The sequence below is a fragment of the Apostichopus japonicus genome, chromosome 1 (assembly GCF_037975245.1).
Source record: "Apostichopus japonicus isolate 1M-3 chromosome 1, ASM3797524v1, whole genome shotgun sequence".
Lineage (NCBI taxonomy): Eukaryota > Metazoa > Echinodermata > Holothuroidea > Aspidochirotida > Stichopodidae > Apostichopus > Apostichopus japonicus.
The window spans coordinates 4,714,413-4,739,586 of NC_092561.1; the positions used below are offsets into that span (position 1 = coordinate 4,714,413).

The 25,174-nt window shown below is 36.4% G+C and overlaps 1 protein-coding gene across 1 annotated transcript in view; it reads right to left on the reverse strand.

Annotated features, from left to right (window-relative positions):
* Positions 1 to 25,174, reverse strand: part of LOC139961129 (IgGFc-binding protein-like) — an 88,995-nt gene that overhangs the window by 26,280 nt on the left and 37,541 nt on the right. The window contains exons 20-36 of the mRNA XM_071960069.1: positions 24,144 to 24,318; positions 23,126 to 23,463; positions 21,142 to 21,300; positions 20,645 to 20,789; positions 18,346 to 18,528; positions 16,487 to 16,686; positions 15,463 to 15,637; positions 13,685 to 14,013; positions 13,252 to 13,407; positions 12,549 to 12,693; positions 11,653 to 11,844; positions 8,076 to 8,281; positions 6,272 to 6,446; positions 5,380 to 5,702; positions 3,989 to 4,165; positions 2,660 to 2,804; positions 875 to 1,057 (exon numbers count right to left, since the gene is read on the reverse strand). Coding sequence (XP_071816170.1) covers positions 875 to 1,057; positions 2,660 to 2,804; positions 3,989 to 4,165; positions 5,380 to 5,702; positions 6,272 to 6,446; positions 8,076 to 8,281; positions 11,653 to 11,844; positions 12,549 to 12,693; positions 13,252 to 13,407; positions 13,685 to 14,013; positions 15,463 to 15,637; positions 16,487 to 16,686; positions 18,346 to 18,528; positions 20,645 to 20,789; positions 21,142 to 21,300; positions 23,126 to 23,463; positions 24,144 to 24,318 — 3,406 coding nt within the window. The remainder of the gene's footprint in view (positions 1 to 874; positions 1,058 to 2,659; positions 2,805 to 3,988; positions 4,166 to 5,379; positions 5,703 to 6,271; positions 6,447 to 8,075; positions 8,282 to 11,652; positions 11,845 to 12,548; positions 12,694 to 13,251; positions 13,408 to 13,684; positions 14,014 to 15,462; positions 15,638 to 16,486; positions 16,687 to 18,345; positions 18,529 to 20,644; positions 20,790 to 21,141; positions 21,301 to 23,125; positions 23,464 to 24,143; positions 24,319 to 25,174) is intronic.

The window sequence follows — 25,174 nt, forward strand, 5'->3', positions numbered from 1 at the left end:
TCCACTGATTATTTGGAATACATAACTCACCAGACTGAGATAGATAATTCCACTGATTATTGGATAATATAAACTCACCACCCTGAGATAGTTATGTCCACGGATTATTTGTATAATATTAACTCACCACACTGAGATAGATATGTCCACTGATTGTTTGGATTATTTGAATAATATAAACTCACCACACTGAGATAAATATGTCCACTGATTAATTGGATATTTTAAACTGACCACACGTAATAGATATGTCCACTGATTATTTGGATAATATAAGCTCACCACCCTGTAATAGATATGTCCTAGGATTATTTAAATAATAAGAACTCACCACACTGACTTAGATATGCCCACTGACTAAATTGTGTAATATAAACTCACCACACTGAATTAGATATGCCCACTGACTAAATTGTGTAATATAAACTCACCACACTGAATTAGATATGCCCACTAACTAAATTGTGTAATATAAACTCACCACATTGAGATAGATATGTTTAAGGATTATTTGGATACCATAAACTCACCACATTGAAATAGATAAGTCCACTGATTGTTTGGGTTATTTGAATAATATAAACTCACCACACTGAGATAGATATGTCCACTGATAAATTGGATAATATAAACTTACCACACTGTGATAGATATGTCCAATGATTAATTGTGTAATATAATATCACCTTATGGAGATAGATAAGTCCACTCTTTATTTGGATATAATTCATGCCTCCATTTATTTGTAACTCCACAAATGTACGGTGTATAGTTAATGGGTAGTTGCAATGTAGTTAAGGTATAAGATTATATAAGCAAATCGCTTTTTGAGATACATATGTATACTATGTAAATTATGATAATAAGAACTTACCACATTCAGGCACAAAAGTCCACCATTTTCCAGGATTTCCCCCCCTTTCCCTGCACAAGCCAACAAAAGCCTCAATGTTTTTGCAGACGTGTAGTATATCCAGATTTGTAGAGCACACATCATAGACACAGTCATCAAATATTTGCTGGGGATTTATGAAATCACGACAACCAGCCAGAGGACCTGAATAAGAAGTATAACATTTTGATGAAAATTAGGATAAATTGGAAACTTTCTTTTAGTTAACTTATGCTTTCTAAACGGAACCGTTACATATTGTGTAAAATTATATTCTGTCACAGCTTCTACATGATCCAAATTGTTACAGTTTCTATTTCTCATTCAAGCTTGTTGCAAACATATGTACTGATTACACACTTTCTATTAAACAATGACATTTCTGCATTTAAATTCATCAAACACTAATTAAAGTTTATAACATCTTTAAATTCTATAACATTAAAACATTTTTTCCTTGAACTGTTAATTGTACTGTACTAGTGTACAAAATGACTACAGTGTGTGTGTGTCTGTACATATTTCCAAATATCCAGAAAGTTTTATTTTCATTGAACTACACCCTTGTTGACTAATTCCTTCTTCTGTATCACTCTACCTATTCCAAGATGTTAAAATCTTACCACTTATGTGTCTGACCAGTAGACACTAATTACAATTTACAAGTGTATGATCCATACACACTACTTACCATTTACAAGTGTATGATCCATAAACACTAATTTCGACCTTTCAAGTGCCTGACCAGTTTTCACTTATTACCATTTCAAAGTGCCTAATCCATACACACTATAACCATTTAAAAGTGTCTTATTCATACACACTTTAACTACAAATTACAAAGGTCTTATTCATACACACTTTAACTACAAATTACAAAGGTCTTATACACTATAACTACCGTTTACAAGTGTTTATCAGTACTCACTAATTAACATTTACAAATATCTGATACACACACTAATTATCATTTACAAACAATTATCAACTGGTACTATCTTAAACTTTTTGAAATGATCTGTGTTCTAAACTTAAATTCAAGTCATGCTTTGGTATATTTCATTGACAGTACAGCCAAATGCGCAATGTCAGGGTAAAACCCTGCTAAATTGAATATGAGAAAGGGCTTTACAGCATGAGAGCTCTGACATGAGTAGTATGTCTAATCACTACATCATAGCACAATGCTAACATGATGAATAGAGTTTGGTGACTAATCAACAAATGTTACCAATATCACAGCAGGTAACAATAACAGCATTTTCCAACACCTGGGTACTTTATCTTCATGTTGGTAGATTAGTAATCTATCAATCCCCTCCTTGCTAGTGGTACAACTGTCACATGAGCAAATTCTGGTATATAAATGTTCAGTCAAGTGCATCAAATACCTCACTGGTCATAGCTAGCACTTGGCACTTGATAGTATTACCTCACTAGCTTTGCTTGGGTGCATGCAATTAAGAAATTCTGCAACCATTTCAGGTGGGTTATTTGTTAGTTGCTTTACGGTCATAAACCACAAAGCTCTAGATGAGGTATGGAGATGTTAGCATCATATATCTAACCATACCGTGTCAGAGATAAATAATATGTAAAACTTACTTCATAGTGTAAATTTAACTTGATAGGACAAAAGATAATCATATAACCAAAACATTTTCCAGAGAAAATAATTTTCGTTCGGTATTTCTGGTAGCAGAGTTTCTAAGTTTTCAGCTAAATGTCTTCCTAACAGGAAAATAAATCACCGCATTATGAGCTTACCAAATTTATTTACAATAACCCAGCACTTGTCTACAGCTGGGAGTCTATTTGGGTGCCCTTCAGGGCATGGATCAACTGGTTGTGGAGGTTGGCATTCTCTATCCCCTGTCTGCCAGGAATTACCAAACTGTACAGGATCTCTAGCCTGAATGAGAAAGCAAAACAGCTTTAAGCATGCTCAAGTGAAGGGACCTTACATTCATCACATGTACAGTACCGTTTCTTAAAGATACACATTTTGGCATCATTTTAGCAAATTGCTATGTCATCATTAATTATTAAAGTATTAGATAAACAATAAAGCCAGTAAACACAGACCGATTGCCACCCTGTCTGAATTTACAAGCTGAACCCGTCTGTTGTAGTTTGACAACAACCTGACATATATCCACAAATAATCCAAACCATCCATCATCACTGTATCATTTATTCCCAACTGACACAAACCCAGAAGTAAACGAATCAATCAATCACTACCGCATTAGCTATTCACAACTGACACAAACCCACAAATAATCAACTCAATCAATCACCACTGCAGCGGCAATTCCCAAGTGACACAAACCCACAAATAATCAACTCCATCCATCACCACTGCATCGGCTATTCTCAACTGACACAAACCCACAAATAATCAACTCCATCCATCACCACTGCATCGGCTATTCTCAACTGACACAAACCAACAATTAATCAACTCCATCAATCACCACTGCACAGGCTATTCCAACTGACACCAACCCACAAATAATCAACTCCATCCATCACCACTGCATCGGCTATTCCCAACTGACACAAACCCACAAATAATCAACTCAATCAATCACCACTGCACCGGCTATTCCCAACTGACACAAACCCACAAATAATCAACTACATCAATTACCACTGCATCGGCTATTCCCAACTGACACAAACCCACAAATAATCAACTCCATCAATCACCACTGCACCGGCTATTCCCAACTTACACAAAGCCACAAATAATCAACTCCATCAATCACCACTGCATCGGCTATTCCCAACTGACACAAACCCACAAATAATCAACTCCATCAATCACCACTGCACCGGCTATTCCCAACTGACACAAACCCACAAATAATCAAGTCAATCAATCATCACTGCATCAATTATTCTTAACTGACACAAACCCACAAATTATCAAGTCCATCATCCATCATCACAGCAGCAGCAGCTGCTCCACTCGGAGGGACTGATTCTAGAAAACTCTAGAGCTTCAGTGACTGCAATACATTACTGTCCAGTAGCTTACCAACTACTCATTAGTTCTTAGCCAATTACTCAGCAATTGAAAATGTTACTTACTATTTGACCATTTTTCATTCGGAATTCATCTGCATAGTTGCCATTTGGAAAACCAAACAAGCCACATACTCGTTCAGTGAAGTCTGGTGGCAGTTTCACTTGAACATTAGCATACTGTGTGTTTCTCCAAACATTAAACTGACTGTTTACAATTAGTCCAAAGTCTGTTGATAACACCTTTGTATAAAGTAAAAACATAAATTCAGAGGATCATAGATAGGCATCACAGTTGTAAAGGTATCCTACCATATCGAACAAGAAAAAACAAACATTCCATCTTTAAGACCTAAATAACTCTCCATCAAGTTAACAACAAGATTTACTAACAATGCATATCCCTTCAATCATTCTTGTCCTACAAATGCTTATGAACAAATAACATCAATTTTGATGCCGACTTTCATGGTTGAATCAGCTCTGTTACAAGATGTTAAATAGTGTCGTATTTAATGACAACAATCCGTCTAAAGGTTCTCCTTAACAGCAAACAAATCAGCAGAGGGCACTGCCTGCCATTCATGTCTTATACCTAGTTCTGTGAAACTTGACAAGCTGTTGCCATAGGTCATAGTACCATCAACATGGATTCATTAGCATTAGTATGGCAGTCAAATGAGTCTTATACCATGAGTTTGTTCTACTTATTGAAGAAGTGATCTTTGAAACATGCATTACAATTCTCAAGTGAAACACACTGTTTTTAAGCACTTTCACTTGAGTTTCTAAATCATGTTTCTTGGGTTGGCCAACTATACAAAAGAGGACCGTTGAGTCAATCATCTAATATTAGCAGGTATACTTGGATAGCTCAAGAGGAATCGACGGATAGAGATGACTGAGTTATTTGTGTATATTTAAGAAGTGTTTATTCACGATGTGCTACTTAGTTATGGCATGAAGCGGGAGAGGGTGCACCCAAGAATACGATGGTAAAATGATATAAGAAACATTGTTTGCATAACACCCACGCTATATGATATGGCAATCCAGCATGTCTGCAATATAAATTCTGGACCAAATTCAATTTATATATGACTTATTTACACTTATTTGGTAAATAGAAAACTTAAGAAATTTTCTTAGTTTGATGAAACTGCAACCTAACTTTGGAATTCTTCTAGAATGTAGTTGGTAAAACTGTTGAATAATGACGGACAACTGCTTGAATTTGATAATCCAATAGACTACATGATGCTTGCTTAAAGGTGCAAATACTGATAAAAATGATTTATCATCTGCTAAACAAATCAATAATTTTCTTTTGGTTATACCTTTCAACCTTTGACTATATTTGCGAAAGGAGGGTGCAATGAGAACCCTTCTTTAATTTATGCATAGTTTTCAAACACTGGTTCAAAATAATGCAATGATGATGTAACATCTTTACTTACCCATTTCTGATGTGGAACATATGTCATGGTAACCCCATGTCTGGTAAATGGCAAAGTTACTGGTACTCCATCTACAAATGCTCCTGGAGATCCTCTGATTTCAAATACAGATCCTTTGAACTCCAAACGATATGACACTGTCACTGTAACCCTGTCATGTGGGTAGGCCTTGTTAAAGTTGCCAATTAATTTGAAATAAGGAATAGTGTTATCTTCGATGCAGACCTCCACCAGTGTGTACTCACAGGCTCCTTGGTAGTCAAAATATCTTTTATCAAAAGAGGCAAAGTGTGGGTCACCACTGCAGCTTGCACCTATATCACCTACAAATATAGCCAAGAAAAATGAGGTATAAATAAAAAAAATCTCAGAATGAGGGTACTTGTTGACTGCTTTGGAGTGTATTATATCTTGGTATCAAGGTATTTGTTGACCAGCGGGGAGTGCACATGTACAATACATCTAATAGGGTATAGAGATACCATTCACACAGTGTGCATCCTATCTTAGAATCAAGGTATTTGTTGAGCAGTGGGGAGTGCTATACTATATATCCACTGGATTATAGAGCTACCATTCACACAGTGTACATTCTATCTTAGTATCATGGTATTTGTTGACCAGTAGGGAGTTTTGTCCTATACATCCATTGGATTATTGAGATACCATTCACACAGTGTACATTCTATCTCTATTTTAGTATCATGGTACTTGTTAACCGGTGGAGTGCTCTACTTCCCACTAGCTACTATGTTATAGTGTAGGACCATCGGTCTCAAATATTTCTATGAGGTTTCTTGTGACTGCTGTGGACTACAATATACCTGAATGTGTACAGAGTTATCGCCAATCACAGCTAGTGAGGATGTTATCTTAGTATGGAGCTACTTACTGCCTGTGCATGTTTGACCGTCGCCAGAGTATCCATTACCACAAAAACAGTTTCTTATTCCATCTTTGAGCTCACAGTTAGCTTTCTTATGACATGAATAAGAAGTGCATTCCAATCCAGTGGTCTTGCAGTGACAGATTTCATCACAATTATCTGATATATACTGGTCTCCAACCTGCAACGAACAAACACAGCTACATTAGAGACATATAGTACATTAAATATCATTACTTCATATTGTAATATTCCAATGCTAAAAGAAAACACTGGAAACGTCTGGTGATGAAATCAGCTGTCTTGTGATACGCTGAATAGCCTCGCGCACAGGTCTTTGCACATTACGGATTATTGTTTTGGCATATTTAAGAACACGGAAAACATAAACCTACGAACTAAGCGCATATGAAAAAAGACAGGGTCAAACATAGCGGTCATTAGACTTTGCTCAAGACATTCACCTGCTTAGTCAAGGAAGAAACTAAAAATAACTGCAATATAACAAATCAAATGGAAGTTATAATATTTTAGTAAATTACTCAAAAGTAATGCTGAGATGACATGGACACCTGAATGTTTTGTATACTACACTTCAAGCCAACCAAAGTTTTAGTACAAGACTGCCAGCTCCTACATATGCATCAGCTACAGTGGTATCAAGTTATGTTAAATGTTTTGTATTCTTACACTTCATGCCTATATGAAAAGGAGTTAATAATCTGCCACTACCTACATATGTATCAGGTTATGTTCAATGTTTTGTTTAACTTACACTTCATCTCTAATTGGATATTAGTTTATAATCTGCCAATACCTACATATGTATCCGGTTATGTTCAATGTTTTGTATTCTCACAATTCATTCCTATGGAAATTAGTTAACAATCTGCCACTATCTACATATGCATCAGGTTATGTTCAATGTTTTGTATTCTTAAACTTCATCCCTATATGGAAATTGGTTTATAATCTGCCACTACCAGCATATATCTGGTAAGGTATAATGGTTTAGCTTTTTTTCATGCCAGCAGAAAGTAGTTTATAATCTGCCAGTTGCTAAAGTTGGGTGTTTTGTAGCTTCAACTACAAGAATTAAGTTATATTTCAATATACATCAGGTAAAGTTGAATGGTTTTAGCTTTTGTTTTTTTGGCCCACAGAAATTAGTTTGTATAAATCTGTCAGTAGCTATGGATGCGTCAGATACATTAACTGTTTTGCAGCATACCCTGTTAGTTTACAAAACTGCAATGCACAAGCTACAGGCTAATCAGCTATTTAGCTCAACTTGATGCCTACAGGAATTAGTTTCTAAAAGCTGTATCTTTTATACATTACACAATTGGGAACAAAATGCAGCATATGATACAGGGATTAATATATTTAACTACTTGGGTAAAGACTGAAACTAGGAATAAATCCCACCTGTATAATACCTGCTGGACAAAAAGGGAAAGACCTATTAAGCCGAACTTCCCAATTCTGACTTGCTGGGTTACAGGCCTGAACCAACAAGATTGTACATGCTCTTTACTTACTTATTACTTGAAATAACTAGTTGGTTGAATTTTAAGATGATAGCATTGCTATGGGTACGTTTTATTGGTCTAGAGATTAAGACTTTTGTTCATAAGTGACAGGTTTATTGCTTGAAACTCATCAGCTTAATTCTTTTTTAAGGTCTTGTTGAATGATGAAAAAAAATTGGCTTAATATGCAAGTGCACATGATGAATGAGCACATACCAAAACAAATTACTACATGTTTTGGTGGAAGATCAGTTTACTTTGAATGATGAGAGATTTACCTCCATCATATCATTGCCTGGCGAAATGCAACCACAGTCTTCAGGTAGGATGCACTGGTCATTATGAAGAACTAATGGTAATGCACAGAAACAGCTTTCTATGACATCATTTGGCTGACAGTTTAGTTGGCCAGTACGATCCTGACACGTCCTTTGGCACCCTCTACCAAGTGGAATTAGAATTGAGTTTTCAGGGCATGTAAACACTAGGAACAAGAGAAGGAAAATGATTTCAAACTACATTTACTGTCTTTGCTTATCACAACTTGCTATATTATTAAACAAGAGAGCCATGTTTAGATTAATTACCAAAACTTTTTTCTTCAAATTAATCAGACACGTGCAAGTGGTAACAATGATACAGGACTCTGCTTTAACAAAATTCTGAATGTTTTGCATGAAGCAGAAGAGTGGGTAGTATCAACATCGCATTACTTGAAAACCTAGACTTGCAACTTTTTCAAAAGTAACAATTTTCAAGTGGCCCTGGAATAACATGAAATAAAGGCCACCTTTTGCAAGGAGCACTAGCTGGTTTGGGCCACAAACTTACTATACTTACACTCTACCCTGTTTCAAATTACCCTGGTAAGAGAAAATCATTTTCCAAAGAGAAAATTTAGAACGTTTCTATACTAGCTGTGCCATACCCAATGAATCTTTCAAAAGCCCCGGTATGACAAAAAAAAATGCACTGGTGCCCTATCCAAAGAGGGTTTCATATGTCCCAGGTATGAGAAAATGAAGATCTATACTGGTGCCCTATCCAAAGAGGGTTTCATATGTCCCAGGTATGAGAAAATTACTGTCACTACTGGTGCCATATCCAAAGAATGTTCAAATAGCCCTGTTAAAGTAAAATAAAACTATTTCCTTTCATACAATGGAAATGTTGGTACTCACACATTCCTTAAAAAGAACAAAAACATATAAAGCTAAGAACAAGTATACAGATAATAGTAATAAAAAGGTAAGATCGGATTAAGAAACCGGAAACAACGTTAAACATGTACAATACGAGGACTAACAACTTAAGTAGCTGTTGTAAAGTTTAATTACAACAAGGGATGAAAAATTCCGATAACGATTAGTATTTAGATTAGAAAGTCTCAGTTTACCACTACCCATATTAATAAGAATGTTACGCAGTGTAAAATACAACCGATGACTACAGTCATTCAAAACCATGTCTTAATTTGACTGCAGGCGGCATTGGTAGACCGGGTCAACTACAGACTGAGACCCCCCAATTACATTTTTTACTTCTTTCTTGGTAATTTTGTCAATTTGATCCCTTTCTGACTTACTAACATTACCACCTCGGCAAATTTCACAAAACATAGCGTTATAAAACTTTACGTTGAAGAGAGACATTTTCCGTTGAAGAGGGACATTTTCCGAAGAGAGTTTATTTTACTATTATTTTACTATAATTTTACATTCATGCATAGATAAGACATGGTTTGGATCGTTTGCTCAGACTGATGCTTACTTTACCAGCAACATCAACATGATCCCCCTAAGTTAAGTTATCATTCAATACAACTACTATCTATTTGTATGTAGTGGTGGTGGAGTACCCTTTTGTCTCAAATCATTCATCATTTATTTTTTTTTAGAAATATTTAGTTCAAGAAAGTTAGCGTCACAGTATTCTATGAATGACTGCAGCTGTCGGAGGTATGCCCTGTCATTGCTACAAGGATTGATAAGACCTGCCGTGGCAGTATCATCGGCAAATTTGATGAGAGGGCACCCCTCCACCCCTCCTCCAGAGATCTGCAGTCAGACGTATATAAAGTGAACAGAAACGGTGCAAGAACAGTCCCTTGCGGGCCTCCTGTACTTGACGACATGCAATCAAGTATGGGTATGGGAAAGTGACTTTCTAAAGTGACTCTCTCGATACGTACACTTGATGAGAAATATAATCAAAATAAAACAAAACTGTTAGCAAATGCTTATCCACTAAAGAGCCTGTGTAAAAGTAGGAGGCCTGACATTTCGATCCTGGCAGGATCTTCTTCAGAGGCTGAAACGTCGTCAGATGAAAATTAGTCAGATGTTCAGAGTAATTCTACTTGTCCTTCAGTACTCTGACTCAGATGCTATAAGTGGTACTTGCTCAGGAAAAGTACTTTATTAGTAGGCTACTTACTAAAAGAACTAGTCGCATAAAACTGTTGCTAAAATTAAAAGAGAGCCGAATAATTTTCAATCTTTTTGTCATTCCATTGTTTAACTCTTTAATAGTACTGTAGCTGTTTCTCCATCGGCTGATACGCCCCCTATTTTCCGGCCGAATCGTCGCGACAACGTGGAAGAATCATAGAAGCAACGTTTTCGTCGTTTAGTTTTTATGTTTCTTATGTTTTACTCACACTCGCCGACTCGCTAGCACTGAGACAACACCTACGTAGGTACGATCGCTCAGCTCTGCTGTCAATTTCATTGTTTCGTATTTTATTCGGGTTATAATTCACAATACGGAACTGTTATCCATCGTTTTTTTTTTCTACGGAGATTTCGATATTTTACGGATACTCCAGTTTTAATCATCGTTTCGACATATGCCAGTTAATTAACTAAATTAATTTTTATTTCCCCTATAGTACTGTTCTCGTGTATTTGTACTCCAGCAGTATCGTATATGGCACTTTTGTCTTACCATGTACATGTAGGCTGTAGAAACATGAAGAATGTATATATGTTTGATGCTATGTTAGGGAACAGTTAGTAGGCTAATTTCAATATTACTACTAACAAAGCTATGTACAAGTCAGGTACAGTAGTTGCTTCAAACTACCAAATTGTCATTCTAATGTTAGAAAGTTTCTGGTTATATCCAGACATTTTGACTTTGGCAAACAATATCAAAATCCAAGTACAGTCATCAAAAGCTACTGTGATAAGATCATTAATGAGCAGTTATTGGTTCTTGTACATTTAATCAGTAATACAAAGTACTTGAAAAAATACTTTGATTCGAAAATGTTGCAATCAGACACTGCTAATCAAAAAGCATTACGTGCACTACGTACTTGAAGTCCTTGGTTTTCAGCTAAATGTCATTGAGTACAGGGTACATTGTCAATTAGTCCAGCTATACTCGGAACACAAGACCTTGAAGTACTTGGTATTCATCTAAACACCATTGACTACAGTGTACATTGTTCATTAGTCCAGCTAAACTCGGGAACACAAGTACTTGAAGTACCTGGTATACAGCTATGTCATTGACTACAGTGTAAACTGTCCATTAGACCAACTATACTCGGGAACACAAATACTTGCAGTACTTGGTATACAGCTAAATGTCATTGACTACAGTGTACACTGTCCATTAGACCAACTATACTCGGGAACACAAGTACTTGAAGTACCTGGTATACAGCTAAATGTCATTGACTACAGTGTACACTGTCCATTAGACCAACTATACTCGGGAACACTGGTACTTGAAGTACTTGGTATTCAGATATATGTCATTGAATACAATGTACGCTGTCCATTAGTCCAGCTATGTTGTGCCGATTTCAAACATTTTATCAAAATTAAACATATGATAATAACTTACTAGCTAGACCTTGGCAGTGAGGGGCTTCTTGTACAAAATCTCTGGGAGTTCCCTGCATTTGTCGACATAGTTGAGCATACATCTTCATAGCAGAACAGGACATGTCAGGTTGATGTGACACACAGACATCCATCACACAAGCATCATAAGTGTCTTGGGGATCAACAAATTCAAAACAAGGGGAAAATGGCCCTGCAAAGAAATAGAAAAAAACAGATGGTCTGAATTTTGTGTTCACCTTTTCCATACATTCTTTCCCATACCTACTTTCAAAAATGCATTGTAATGCAATAACAAGTGCTAGACATCTGAACAATTTCTCTTAAATGAGAAATGTTTCAGTGGCATCATAGCACTGCTGACTAGCATAGTAAAAATTTGTATTGAAAACTAACATAGCCTAGTGGGAGCTAGAGCATACTGCCTGAATGTATTGAAAACCAACATACCGTAGTAGGAGTAGAGCATACTATCTGAATGTATTGAAAACCAACATTGTGGGAGTAGAGCATACTCTCTGTTGCTAAGTTACATATTTTGAAGATATATGATGCTCTTCATAGGTTGGTACTTTTCTGTACTTTTAATGAAATTGCTCGGTAATCCTGTTTATGTGGTACCTTGCTACGTACTTCATACCAAGGTCATACTGTACGAGCTACTTGTTACCTTGGTCATACTGTCCTAATTCCTACAGTGGTCATACTGTCCTAATTCCTACAGTGGTCATACTGTGCTACTTCCTTCCATAGTAATACTGTGCTTCTTCCTGCCCTGTCACACTGTCCTACTTCCTGCCATGGTCATACTGTGCTACTTCCTACTAAGGTAATACTGTGCTACATGCTGCTTTTGTCATATTGTGCTACTGTCATCATATCCATATTACATCCTACCTTGTCCTCTTATCAATAGGTTGCAGAGGTCCTTGCCCTGCATCTCTTCATCTGACCCCGGGATACATGGGTTAGCTGTAACACCTTGTGGTTCGTCGTTATCTCCAATGCTCCAGGCAGCGCCAAACTCTTCCACACTTGTAGCCTAGTTTAAAACATATAACAGACTTGGTATATATATATATATATATATATATATATATATATATATATATATATATATATATATATACATATATATATATATATATATATATATATATATATATATATATATATATATATATATATATAAATCTATAAATCTATATAAATTTAAATGTGTGTGATGAAATAAAGATATTCCAACAAGAAGCAAAAAAGTGATTGATGCAAATTTTAAGCTGCTACCCACAATTCACATAACACTTGTTTAAGAACAAATCTTGAAACAATGTTTTCTGCTTCAATATTCGATGATATATTAACTAAAACAATTTATCAATGAAGAAATGATGTTATGCAAGCTATTTATGGCATTCCAACATTTGTATGATGCCTCTTTATCAATTTTATATTTATACTGGAATGAATAGTAGTACATGGACTAGTACAACATGACATACTTGAGCCCTGTACTCGGACTCATACGAATGGATACCTGTAATCATACTCATAAACTGCAGTAGTTGTACTGTGCAAGTCTGCTTGGCAGATTACTTACAAGCTGACCATTAGGCAAGGTGAAATCATCTTCCTGAGATCCAGTGTTGGTACCAGCCAATCCACAGACCTCTCCTGTGTGCTGTGCCTGGACATGTATCTCAACCCTCTGAAGCTTGTCAAACATTATAAACAGACCAGAACCAACGGAAATTGTCTGTAAAAAAGGAAAAGACTGAAGCTATAGATTTGAAAGTTTAAACATGGACAGCTCATTTATGACTTGCAACAAATCCATGCGCGTAACTGCATTGAAGATAGATGAACTGGCAAGTTATACATGTGGTCCTTTGAGACTAGCCACTTAACCCCCCCCCCCCCCTTACTGCCATTGATAAGATTATAGATGAAATTACAAGGTCCCCGTACTGCCAATGATAAGATGATAGATGAAATGACACTTATTACAGGTGGGATTCTCCTTTAAGACTCACCGCAAATCCATACACCTGATTACCAATGATGACATCATTGTCAGGATCATCATAGGGCAAAAAGACTCTCCGCTCATTGACTTTCACTTTGCCTCCGATGAATAATTCATACTGTTTCCCTTTGTACTCCAATCTCAAGTATCTGATGTAAGACACCAGGTCCCTGGGTGCATCCTTGTTCAGTTGTCCAATTAGTGTGAATTCTGGCAGGGCATCAGATTGTCCACATTTCTGGGCCAGAATATACTCACCAGTACCTTGAAAGTCAAAGGCCTTCCCATCATACGTTATGAAGTGAGGATCCCCAAAGATATGAGCCACTGATGGACCTAAAATAATAAGTTGCAAATGTTATGCTCTGAACAAGGTCACGTGTCCAGTACAGCTGTTGAAAGGCTATATGATAGATTGCCAGAACACGAGAGCCTGTTGAAAGACCAAATCTAACTTTTCAGGTTGCTTTTTTGCATTGCCATTTCTCAGTGGCGGAGCTAGGGGTATTGGTCGGGAGTTGAGAATGGTCTGTAGGTGCGCTTTCGACACTATCTAAGCGGAGCGCCACCACAGGTTGGCGCGGAGCGTACAGAAAACTTTTACTCCCTAGATCGCAGAAAATGACCCTTCAGGGCCTTGCTAAATTGCAGATAAACGAAGAATAAATAGTTGTCATCGCCATTTTGTCAGAAAATTACACCAACAAAATGTGAATAATGTCAATAGGTAGATGAGAGCGCAATTAAAAAGTCAATAATCGCGAATAAGTAAAAAGTAGTAAAAAGCTGAAAAGGGCGCCAGCAGTCCATTTGAGTCCGTCAGGGGGGGGGGCATCCGCCCCTGACTGTATGGACGCTCCGCCACTGCCATTTCTATGGAAATCCAGTGTTTAGATAGACCATTACATATCAATACTTGTGTAATTGGACAGCTAACATCACTCAGACATCAACATTGTCTGACAAAGTCAAATAAATAACATTCAAATAACTTCAAATTTACGCTCTCTTTTAATCAGGGTTCAGTACTTGCCTAGCTAATTTCCATTGCAAAATTATTAGCTCAAAGCTAACTCCAATACAGAAACATAAGCATAGTTTTACCTTTACCTTGACACTACATCTGAATGCCCCATCACTTGAAAATATAGTAACGTCCTTCCCCAAATTGTTTCATTTTCAAAGTTTGCACTTTATGGCATTTTATACTATATTATAATATTATAACATATCCCACTAAATAGTAGTTTCTTTTACTATATTTAAACTTAGAGAAAACGAGACAATGACAATTAATGAATCATGCTCGAAAGAAATTTCGATTTTACTTTCAAATGGTACCTTCTATACATTTTGCTTGGAAACTTTTGTGTTAACCTCACCAAGTCAATCATGCACACATACCACATAAACAATCATTTTAAATCAACTATTGGACAGCTCCTCCAATCTTGCTCTGGTAGCTATCTTGTCTGAGGGTATCATGTTGTAAATATGTGATGATGTTATATTGCCACTACAATCTGATAAAGTTAAATTCGTCTTTGTTTGTTATACTTTTTTCGAGGTGGACTGTTAACAAAGCTTACAATGCAATTATTAGCTCAAAGCTAACTCCAATACAGAAACATAAGCAGAGTTTCACCTTTACCTTGACACTACATCAGAATGCCCCATTTATAGTACAGATATACCACCTCGTTGTCATATTAAGTTTCTCTACAGCCCTGCAGTAATTATATGTACATGATACCTCATATATGTACTGACAAGTTCTCTACTAACCTCTGACACATCGACCATTATTCATAACATGCTGATGAGAGCAGTAGCACTTTCTGATTCCATTCTTTACTGAACATGTAGATTGAGTGGGACAGGTATGCTCTTCGCACTGAAGACCATTAGCCGTGCAGGTGCACACCTTAGTGCAGTCAGAACTAATCCATTCAGTTTGTTGCTGATATAAACAAAAGTAGACTTGTCTGCATTCACTGTCATAAACTATATCAGCCAGCAAATTAACATTGTGTTCTGAATTGGGTTTCAACTAATATCATTATCATTGATTTCATGTCCTTCAGATCTCAAAAGAGATAAACTGCATTGATCATGACCCTACATATAAAGCAAATGATGTACAATATACTTATTAGGTCACCTTCTAATAGTTGTTGTAATTATTGTTACTGTAAATAGCACACAATTCACAATATAGAATAACTAGATATAACAAATTCATTTTCAACATTATCAATAGCTTGATCTACGTACTTTATCATAATATGCAATAATTAAATATAAAGCAAATGTAATAACTAAATATGCAAAGTAGGAGTGTACAAAATACTCCTCAGTTAGCCCTTTTCTTAGTTATTGTAAGTTGCAATCATTAAATATAAAGCAAATGCACCCAAATAATCATAAACTTAAACTCTTCTTAGTTATCTCAATATGTAAATAGCTAAATATTGCAAATTAATGTACAACATGCATATACTCATGAGCTTAACTTATTTACTTATTACAATATGCAATAATTCAATAAGACCCTCATCAGCTTACACTATTTAGTTATCACAACATACAATGACCACAATACATAGCATATATGCCTGTGCGTTTATTGACATTATGAAATAGGCCTACTTATACAGTGTACTACATTTAAGAATTCCTATAGAATCAAACCTTCCCTGAATCACAAGGATATATGCATGGTGTGGTCCTTGAAATTATGAATAGATCTATGGCAGGTGTTCTAACAAAGCCAACTACCTTTACATCAATGTGTCTAAAAAAATTGTACCTGAATATATCCTCCAGATTCCAGTTTGCAACCACACTCTGCTTGGGGTACACATTGGTCTCCATTCAACACCAGACCATTAGGGCAACGACAAACCTCTTCACAGAGGAATTTACAGTCACCAGCTGTATCTCCAGCACAAGTACTCTGACAGGCGGATCCACAAGGATCATATATCATACCAGCAGGACAAGTTGTTCCTGACAGACAGCAAAAGACAGCATGGGGTGTTAGATCATAATGTACATGATGATCCATAAAGATCAAATTCTACTGGTACAAGTCTGTGGTAATAAACACCACACTATCAATGAGATGTTAGATATAAAACGCCAGGTCATCCATATTATACCCCACATAACTAGGACAAGCCTGTCACAGTTAAGAACTAAATCGATGAGACGTTAGATTTAATGATCCATAAGGGTCATAGAACAAAACACTGGGAATGGCCAGTCATTGTTGACAACACACTATCAATGAAATGTTAGATTTAAATAGCCAGGATCTCCCAAATCCTGTCACACATCACTGGGACAAGCCTGTTACAGTTAAGAGCGAATCAATGAGACGTTAGATTTCAAAAATGAGCAAGATGACCCATAAGAGCAATAGAACAAAACACTGTTAATGGCCTGTCATGGTTGACAACACCACATCAATGACATGTTAGATTTAAAATGCCAGGATGATACAAAAGTGCTGACTCCATGTTGACTTAAAAACACACATCAACAATGATCACACGTTACATTCAGAGGAAATGCTAGACTAAAGGCAATGCCTTACGATATGTATGCACATTAAGTTTATTTGACTACCACTTTGGTTACTTAGAAGCATATCAACAATGATCACATGTTAGTCCTGTTGCGCAGGAAAATAGGAACCCATACAAAATTTAACAATTTGTCGTTCACAAGCACCTAGACGCACACTAAATGTGCACATATGCGTGCCTAAGCAGGAACATACGTACACGCGCACATGCTTGCTATATCTGCCAATTGAGCTGTTCGACTAACATGTTCTTTGTCCCATTTCTGCAAGTGAGTATTCATGTAATATTTAATGTTATATACCATAAATTCAACCAGTTGTATTCGAGCACCTCTAATATTGATTTTATTAAATCCTAGTTGATGATTTTAAGGCAAACATTGGGTTTCTACAAGATTAAAGTATGTTACAACTTGTGTAACTATGTCACATAATAGTATGTATGATATTGTATGTTAGGTCATCAACGTCGTTAAATGCTTCAAGGGTCGTATGTTGCAGGACTTGTATCTATTGAAATATAAACAGTCAATTGGGCTATGTAATTTAGGTACGGTAATTAGTGTATTTACTGAAATATTGATCATGTAGGGGTATTGCAGTGAATTTGTACTATTACGCTAGGCTTACTGTTTCTTTACTGTCTAGCTTAGGCCCAGACCTAACGTTCAATCAGTCACAGCTTGAGTATTGTGTTTTGTAACGTTCTTCAAGGGCGCCACCATTTGTGTCACAAAATAGGGGATCCCCTAGATCAATATTCCAGGCCCAATGTTGTAGTTTTAATTGTGTTTTTAAACTGGAAATAACTGTCAGTTAAACAAAGCATAAACGTTGCTTGCTATATCTGCTAATTGAGCTGTTTGAATCATATTTTCTCGGTCTCCTTCCTACAGCCCTGAAGGCAACCACCCCGACGGCAGCCCCAACCCATGGAATGCGGGAGTAACAGTCCTAAAGCAATACCCAGTTACTTTATAAAGTACTTCTTACTAAAGCAAACAAACATTGTTTTCTACGACCTGACCTTCCTACTGATTTGCTACAAAAAGGAGTAACTTGACTTCTGTTATGCTTACCACATGCTGGTGCGTTAGCCAACCAATTTCCCGGAGAACCCCCTGCTTCTACACATCTCCCGGCGTAGAGACGAAGGTTGTTGCACAATGGTACATCCTTGTCAGTCATGGCACAAACATCAGTTGTACATGTATCAAAAATACCAGCAGGATCAACAAGCTCGTGACATTCTCTAAATGGACCTGTTTAAACATGAAAAGAAAACAATGCAAATACACCATATTTTCACCTCAAAACAAAAATTAAAGTAGTTTTTAGCACAACATAGTTTGCAGAACTAATAATAGCCAATTTTTAGCCTAAATATGCATCATAATGCACCATCTCACCCAGACTTCAACAAAACAAAAACCACTCCTTTCTAAAAGCCCGAATCTGCCCTAATGACACCATTTCTGAATGAAAATACCTACGGTACCCTAGTACAGGTATTCTCAATAGGCTACATCCAACCCACAAAACGGAAAACTAGCCATTATTCTTGCACTTAAAACCAAGTGTGCTTAGGCTCAAAACTTGAGCACCCAACCAGCTTTACATTGCTCAAGCTATGTGTATTGAGATTTTGATTCTGTCTGGCACTTTGGATCAACAATGTTTTTCTATCTCTTTTGCAGAAAAACACTTTTGATTCGCTTACCTAGTAAATAGTTAAAGTGTAAAACAGTAATACCACAATACAGATGGAAACAGTCAAATTCAGTAGTCAAAGTCAGACATAAATAGTTTCTGTCATACATTATACACTATATTATATGTCATACATTATATTTTTGTCATACATTATACCCCTGACTTTGTAGTAATAATTGTTGCCCTAGTTAGTTGTCAGGTATTGGAGCTGACCAAAATTTAAATAATTTTGGATCATTTAAAATTAGAATGCTTAAATTGCACAGGCTTGTACCTAAAGCTCATATAATCTAGGTAATGCACTCTCCTATATCATACTGCAGCTGACTAATGCATATAATGTAAAATGCAGATAAGACTAAAATTGCACAGTATCAGACTCCCATTTTTGTGTAAAAACCACAGGGTGCTGTAAAGTTATGTAAACGTAATTACTTTATTACGATAATATCTGACGTTATCTCTTCCATTTTCTTCACTTAACTTCAGTTCATACACTGAAAACAATAGTTTTATCTTATATTATGCAAGATATCATGCATGCTAAGAAAGTGCCCATTACATAACTGAACACACTTGAATTCCCGATATATGGGCCACGGGTTTGGTTTTCAGCAGAAAGTTTATACTGGAGTTCACACCTCCAGCTGTAGAGCTGGATTCTTATCACTCTTGTGTACACAAACTGCATGGCCAGGCAAGACCACTGTTTAATTTGCTTGAATGACTTCAGAATCAGTGTTGGCTTTTTTGCAGAGTGCTCAAATATCATGTTAAGGTGCTTGTACACTAGATCCAATCAGATCTCGACGTCAAGATCTGATCCTGACATCAAGATCACGGATGTAGTGTCAAGGCAGTTTAGATCCAGATCTGATCTGATCCTCCTATTTTGATGCTGGCAGAGACCAGGATATGATCTGGATGTCGAGATCAATTTTGCAATGTAAACACTCCCGCGTCAATAGTGACCCGAGATATTCGGTGACCTCATTACATCACATGCATTCTCACGTGGAATTCTAGTCCTGTATGATGCATGTGTTAATTCCTACGATTGAGTGTGTATGGGTTGTACATAGCGTAGTAGTGTCACCCTAAGGCCATGCAACCATGACAACGAAATTTTTTTTAGCGTACACACTACGCGATCCACAGCTGCGCACTTCCAACCAGATTTTTTTTACCAACATCCGGTGAAAAACGGGGGAGGATCAGAATACGACTCAAGTGTAAATGCATCCGGATCAATGCATACGTTTATCCCATGGAGAAATGAGTATCTGATAACATCATGGGATTTGATCCGAAAAGCATCCTTACTGTTCCAAAGAAAGATAATCTTCTCAGACATATAAGCCTCATAGGCAGGAAATCAGAGACACCGGTTTGTTTACTCAAATGATTATCATTAGATGAAAGGCTGCACAAGTTGAGTTTGTTTCTGTACGGGCATTTCATGTCATGTTTTTTCGTGGTCTTTTATCTCTATTAAGATTTGTGTCCGTTGAATTAAGCATTCTCTTTTCAAACCCAGTGTGCCAACAAAGTCAAATTGATCACTCCAGACCGCACCAAAGTGAGCTAGTGCGGCTGGGGGCCATTCAAACTACGACGATTCCAACACCTACACCAGTTCATTCCACCAGCAAAGTAATATCTCACCTGTTACAGATGTTAAAATGCTGCAAGCATCAATTGCCTCTATGTTTTCTTCTGAGCCTTCCTCACACGGTTTTAGTCCCTGGTCGTCAATACAGTTTCTTCCTTTAGTGGACCAAGCATTACCGAAGTCAACAGCATTAGTAGCCTTCAAAGAAATATTTCTGAGAATAATATTACACATTTATGCTACAGTTAGGAGAGAATTACTGGACTCTGCCATGTCTTAGTAAAGATTACTGGATAATGCCATGAGGAAGAACTAGAAGAAAATACTAAACAGTACCATGGACAAGATTACCAAACAATTAAGGAGCTTAACATTAGAGAGGGACAAACAATTACGGAGCTTAACATTTAGAGAGTGACTTCTGTCTCTTTGCATCATCCTCTCACCTTCTCTTTACATAATATTTCTTTCTAGTATTAAGTTTATACTCAAAAGAATATTTCTTTTCAGCAAGTATTATGTCAACATGATGTTAAAATAGGCTTCATACCAATCCTCCGTTAGGTAATCTGAACTCATCATTTCTATCCATTGTACAGGTTCCGCAAAGACCACAAGTCTTGCCCTGATGTTTCTCATGAAAGACTTTAACTTTAACTGTGTAGGGATTCTCAAACAAGATTGACAACTGGAAATTGGTGTCTATTACCTGCCATGAAAAGGAAACAGTAGAAAGTTTATTAAATCAGGACAATGACTCACTTCACTAAACAAATCAACTTCAAACCATGGTAAGTTTGGATTCGTTTAACAGGCCTATTTGCATTTTCAACTAACATCGATAAATATGTTAAGCATCTTAAAACCATATAACTGTTCAATCACCAACAATCCCTGCAGAACTGGCACATTGGTAGCAAGTTCACAACATGATTCTGGGCTGATTTAAGACTGGCAAAGGGCAATTGCATACCAGTAACATCAGGACACGAGATGCAAGATACAATTATTAAACTATTGCAAGACCTGCACAGGAATTCCTCGTGTTTCAAATAAAAATATCCTGCTATCCAAATTTCAAGTGTGAAAATATTTCCTCTAAGTTCATCACTGCCACTGGCAGTCACACTTTTGCCATTGCATAAATACATGTGAAGTACAGAGAGAGAAAACACTGTTATGAAACTGCTTATCTTCTGCACAAGCCTGTGTTGGTAACAATATAGAAATTAGTTCAGAATTCACTCTTCACAGTCAACGCTATGAAGATTGACTGAACTATATTAGACTACATGCTACAAGGCTGGCATGGTTTGCCACTGCAGGGAATGATTGCACATGTAATTTCTTCACATCATTCACCTAATGGTCTAAACATCCAAAAAGGGACTGGCTAAATCCCCTACTTCCCATTTTTTACCCACCCTTCCCCTTTCCCAATGCCTGCTCTCTCTCCCTTACACATGTTCATCCGCAGTCAAATTTTGTTTCTACCCAGTCCCCCTTTTGCATCTTATCTTTCTTCCGAAACGATAGGCACTCTTTATTTTATGACATGTGAAGTACATGGGAACAGTCAACTTACTATAGTTTCGAAGTGAGGCATACATTATCTATTATTGTGCTAAAGCAAAAACACAGCACGTCATTTGCAGACATTGTATCAGAATCGATAGCTCTAAAGGTGACATGACAATTGTTCTTGTCTAAGGTCTTAATGATTAGCAGACTGAAGAAATATATCACTTTAAATCATGTTTTAAGCAAAATAGTCTTGAATACTAACACTACTGTGCTATCGAGCAAAGACATTGAAAACTCATCTTTTGTGATATGTGAGTATATTGATCCCTGACAAAAAAATTAAAACCTGAGAATATGAAGCTGACATTTGACAATTTTCAGTATGACAGCGTTGCCTGACATTAATACAAAACCTGGCCAGGAGTCCTCAACAAAACAATTTTTTACAAGTCTGGTTGCATATACTCGATTAAATGATGATTTTGCGCAGAATTTTTTTCTCTTGATATGTTAAGTCAACAAAACGTCTCATATTTTGAGTGCTAGTATAAATGTCTGAAAAGCTGTTCTGGTTTTCAAGATATTCACCGTTCAATTTTTTTTGCAAATATTTCTTTAAGGCCAACTTGATGAGAAGCCTAAATGTTAATTTTTAATCGTTTATTCTATTAAGTCTAACAACTCAACCAAAACGTGTTTTGCTTACTTCATATTAACAACATATTAACCTTGATAGGCATTCAACACCATTTGTGCTTGACAAATTGTAGTACATTGTAAATATGTTATTTGAGTGCCTAAAATTCTTATGTGTGTCTTTTGAGTTTTGTGTTGCATCTGATTATTTAATTACTTTGATTAATTAATGAAGCTCGGATTCTTAAATGGTAATTTCTCACAAATTAGAAGTGATATCGAAATATAACCTGGACTGATGGCAGTGGTTTTATTTTAAAAAGCATCAAAATCTACTTTGTTATTAAATTCATAACAGTTCATCTGAAGCTTACAACTTTGTTTGGGAGCAACCTCTGGACTGTGACTACATTATCAGTATAGGGTAGTGGTTCTTGAATTCCATTAATGAGAACTTCACCACCACTCTTGGCTTCATAGGTGTTGCCATTGATCTCAAGGCGAACTGCTCTTGTCAAGGAAACTTTTGAAGTCGGTCTATTCTTGACATTATCTACAATGACTCTGTAGTTTTCCAGAGGGCTTTCATCGTCATCGTCATCACCTGAGCATCTCTCAACTAATACATATTCACAATCTCCTTGGAAGTCATATCTTATGCCATCAAAGGTGATGTAGTGAGGATCACCCCAAGCTGTGCAATCACAAGCAGCTAGTGAAGATACAATGAGAATGTCAAAAACATATTAATAGCAACTAGCCAACATCAGTATCTGCATATGAAGAATGGAGTTACACCATGAATTACGCTAACTGTTATATTGACCGGCCCCCTCCTTCTCCAATTTTCAGCTAGCTAGAATAATATTATATTCATGAAACTTGAAAACATCAATGACAAAACTAGCAATTTTAAGGACAATATGTAAACCAGGTTGTACTTAGTAACATGCTTTACTACTGGGCTCATGAGCAACATGAAGTAGGGCACTCTAGCTTTAAAGTTTCCTTTTTAAGTTTCAAATGTTAGTTTCCTTTGTAAGTTTCAAATGATGTCAACAAATGGCAATAAGCCTAAAGTAAGCAACATTATACTGTTTTAGTTAGCTTCATATATATATTATTAGCTACATCTTTACAGTATTATTTACATATTTATATTATTAGCTTCATATTTTATTGTTAACTACAGATTTATATTATTAGCTACATATTATTAGCTACATATCTATACTATTTTATTTAGCTTCATATATATTATTAGCTACATCTTTATATTATTAACTACATATTTTATTATTAGTTACATATTTATATTGTTAGCTACCTATATATAGTCTGAGCTACCTATATATATATATATTATTAGCTACATATTTCATTATGATTTACCTTCCTCACAGGTCAGTCCATCTCCAGTGAAACCTTCTTTGCATTGACATCCTCTTATTCCTCCCCTTAAGCCACATTCAGCAAACTCACTGCACACTAACCGACTGCACTGTAAATTTCCTTCCACGCAGACACAAGTTTGACTACAATCTTCATTCACCAGTATAGCACCATCCTGGTAATAAAAGGCCAGTGCTGAATTAATCTATAAAATATATCACTGCTTAATAGAAAGGATTATCCAGATAACTCAGAGATTATCCCTTCTGTTATGTATTAATTGAACAGAACTAGGTAGTAAAAGTTGATCCCTTTGTGCAGTATATTCATCCACCTAATTAGTAAGAGGTCATCCCTTCTTAAATAAAGTGACCAGACGACTCCAATTTTCGTGGACGGTCCCAGCATTTCATGAACCGTACCCTGATCAAAAGTCCTGGAAATGTCCTGGAATTTCATGGACTGTTCTGAAAAGGTCCTAAATAACTTCAATCTTAGCCTCCAAGTCACAGAAATAGCTTGAACTATTGTTTATAACCACAAACATAAATTTCATTCATGGCTCACAGATAAAGAAAGCCCAGATTATTGAATAGCTTCATCACCTGAATCTAATATGAGAAGCAGCATGTTGCACTAAGTGATGAATAATGCGACTTCCAATCACCTTCAGGTTTTTTGTCTTTAGATTTTGTAATCTCAAACAAAATACTTGCTTCTGAATGGTTTTTTATACTTAGGCATATCCTTGAAACACAGAACCACCAAAAGTTCAAAGATCCTCAAATTTGCAAACCCTCTCGTGAAACGTACATGGAAGCTGGTACAAACCAAGCTAATGTGTGTAATTTACAGGGGGCTGATCGATGTTGATGTTAATATTAATTCTATGTCCCCGAATTTCCTAGAAATAATATAGTTGCCTAAGTATTCTTTAATGTATGCATCCATCAACAGATTAATCAAGAGCTCTGACAAACTGTGCACAAACTGACATATGTATAAGACAAAGAAACATTACAAGACAGTAC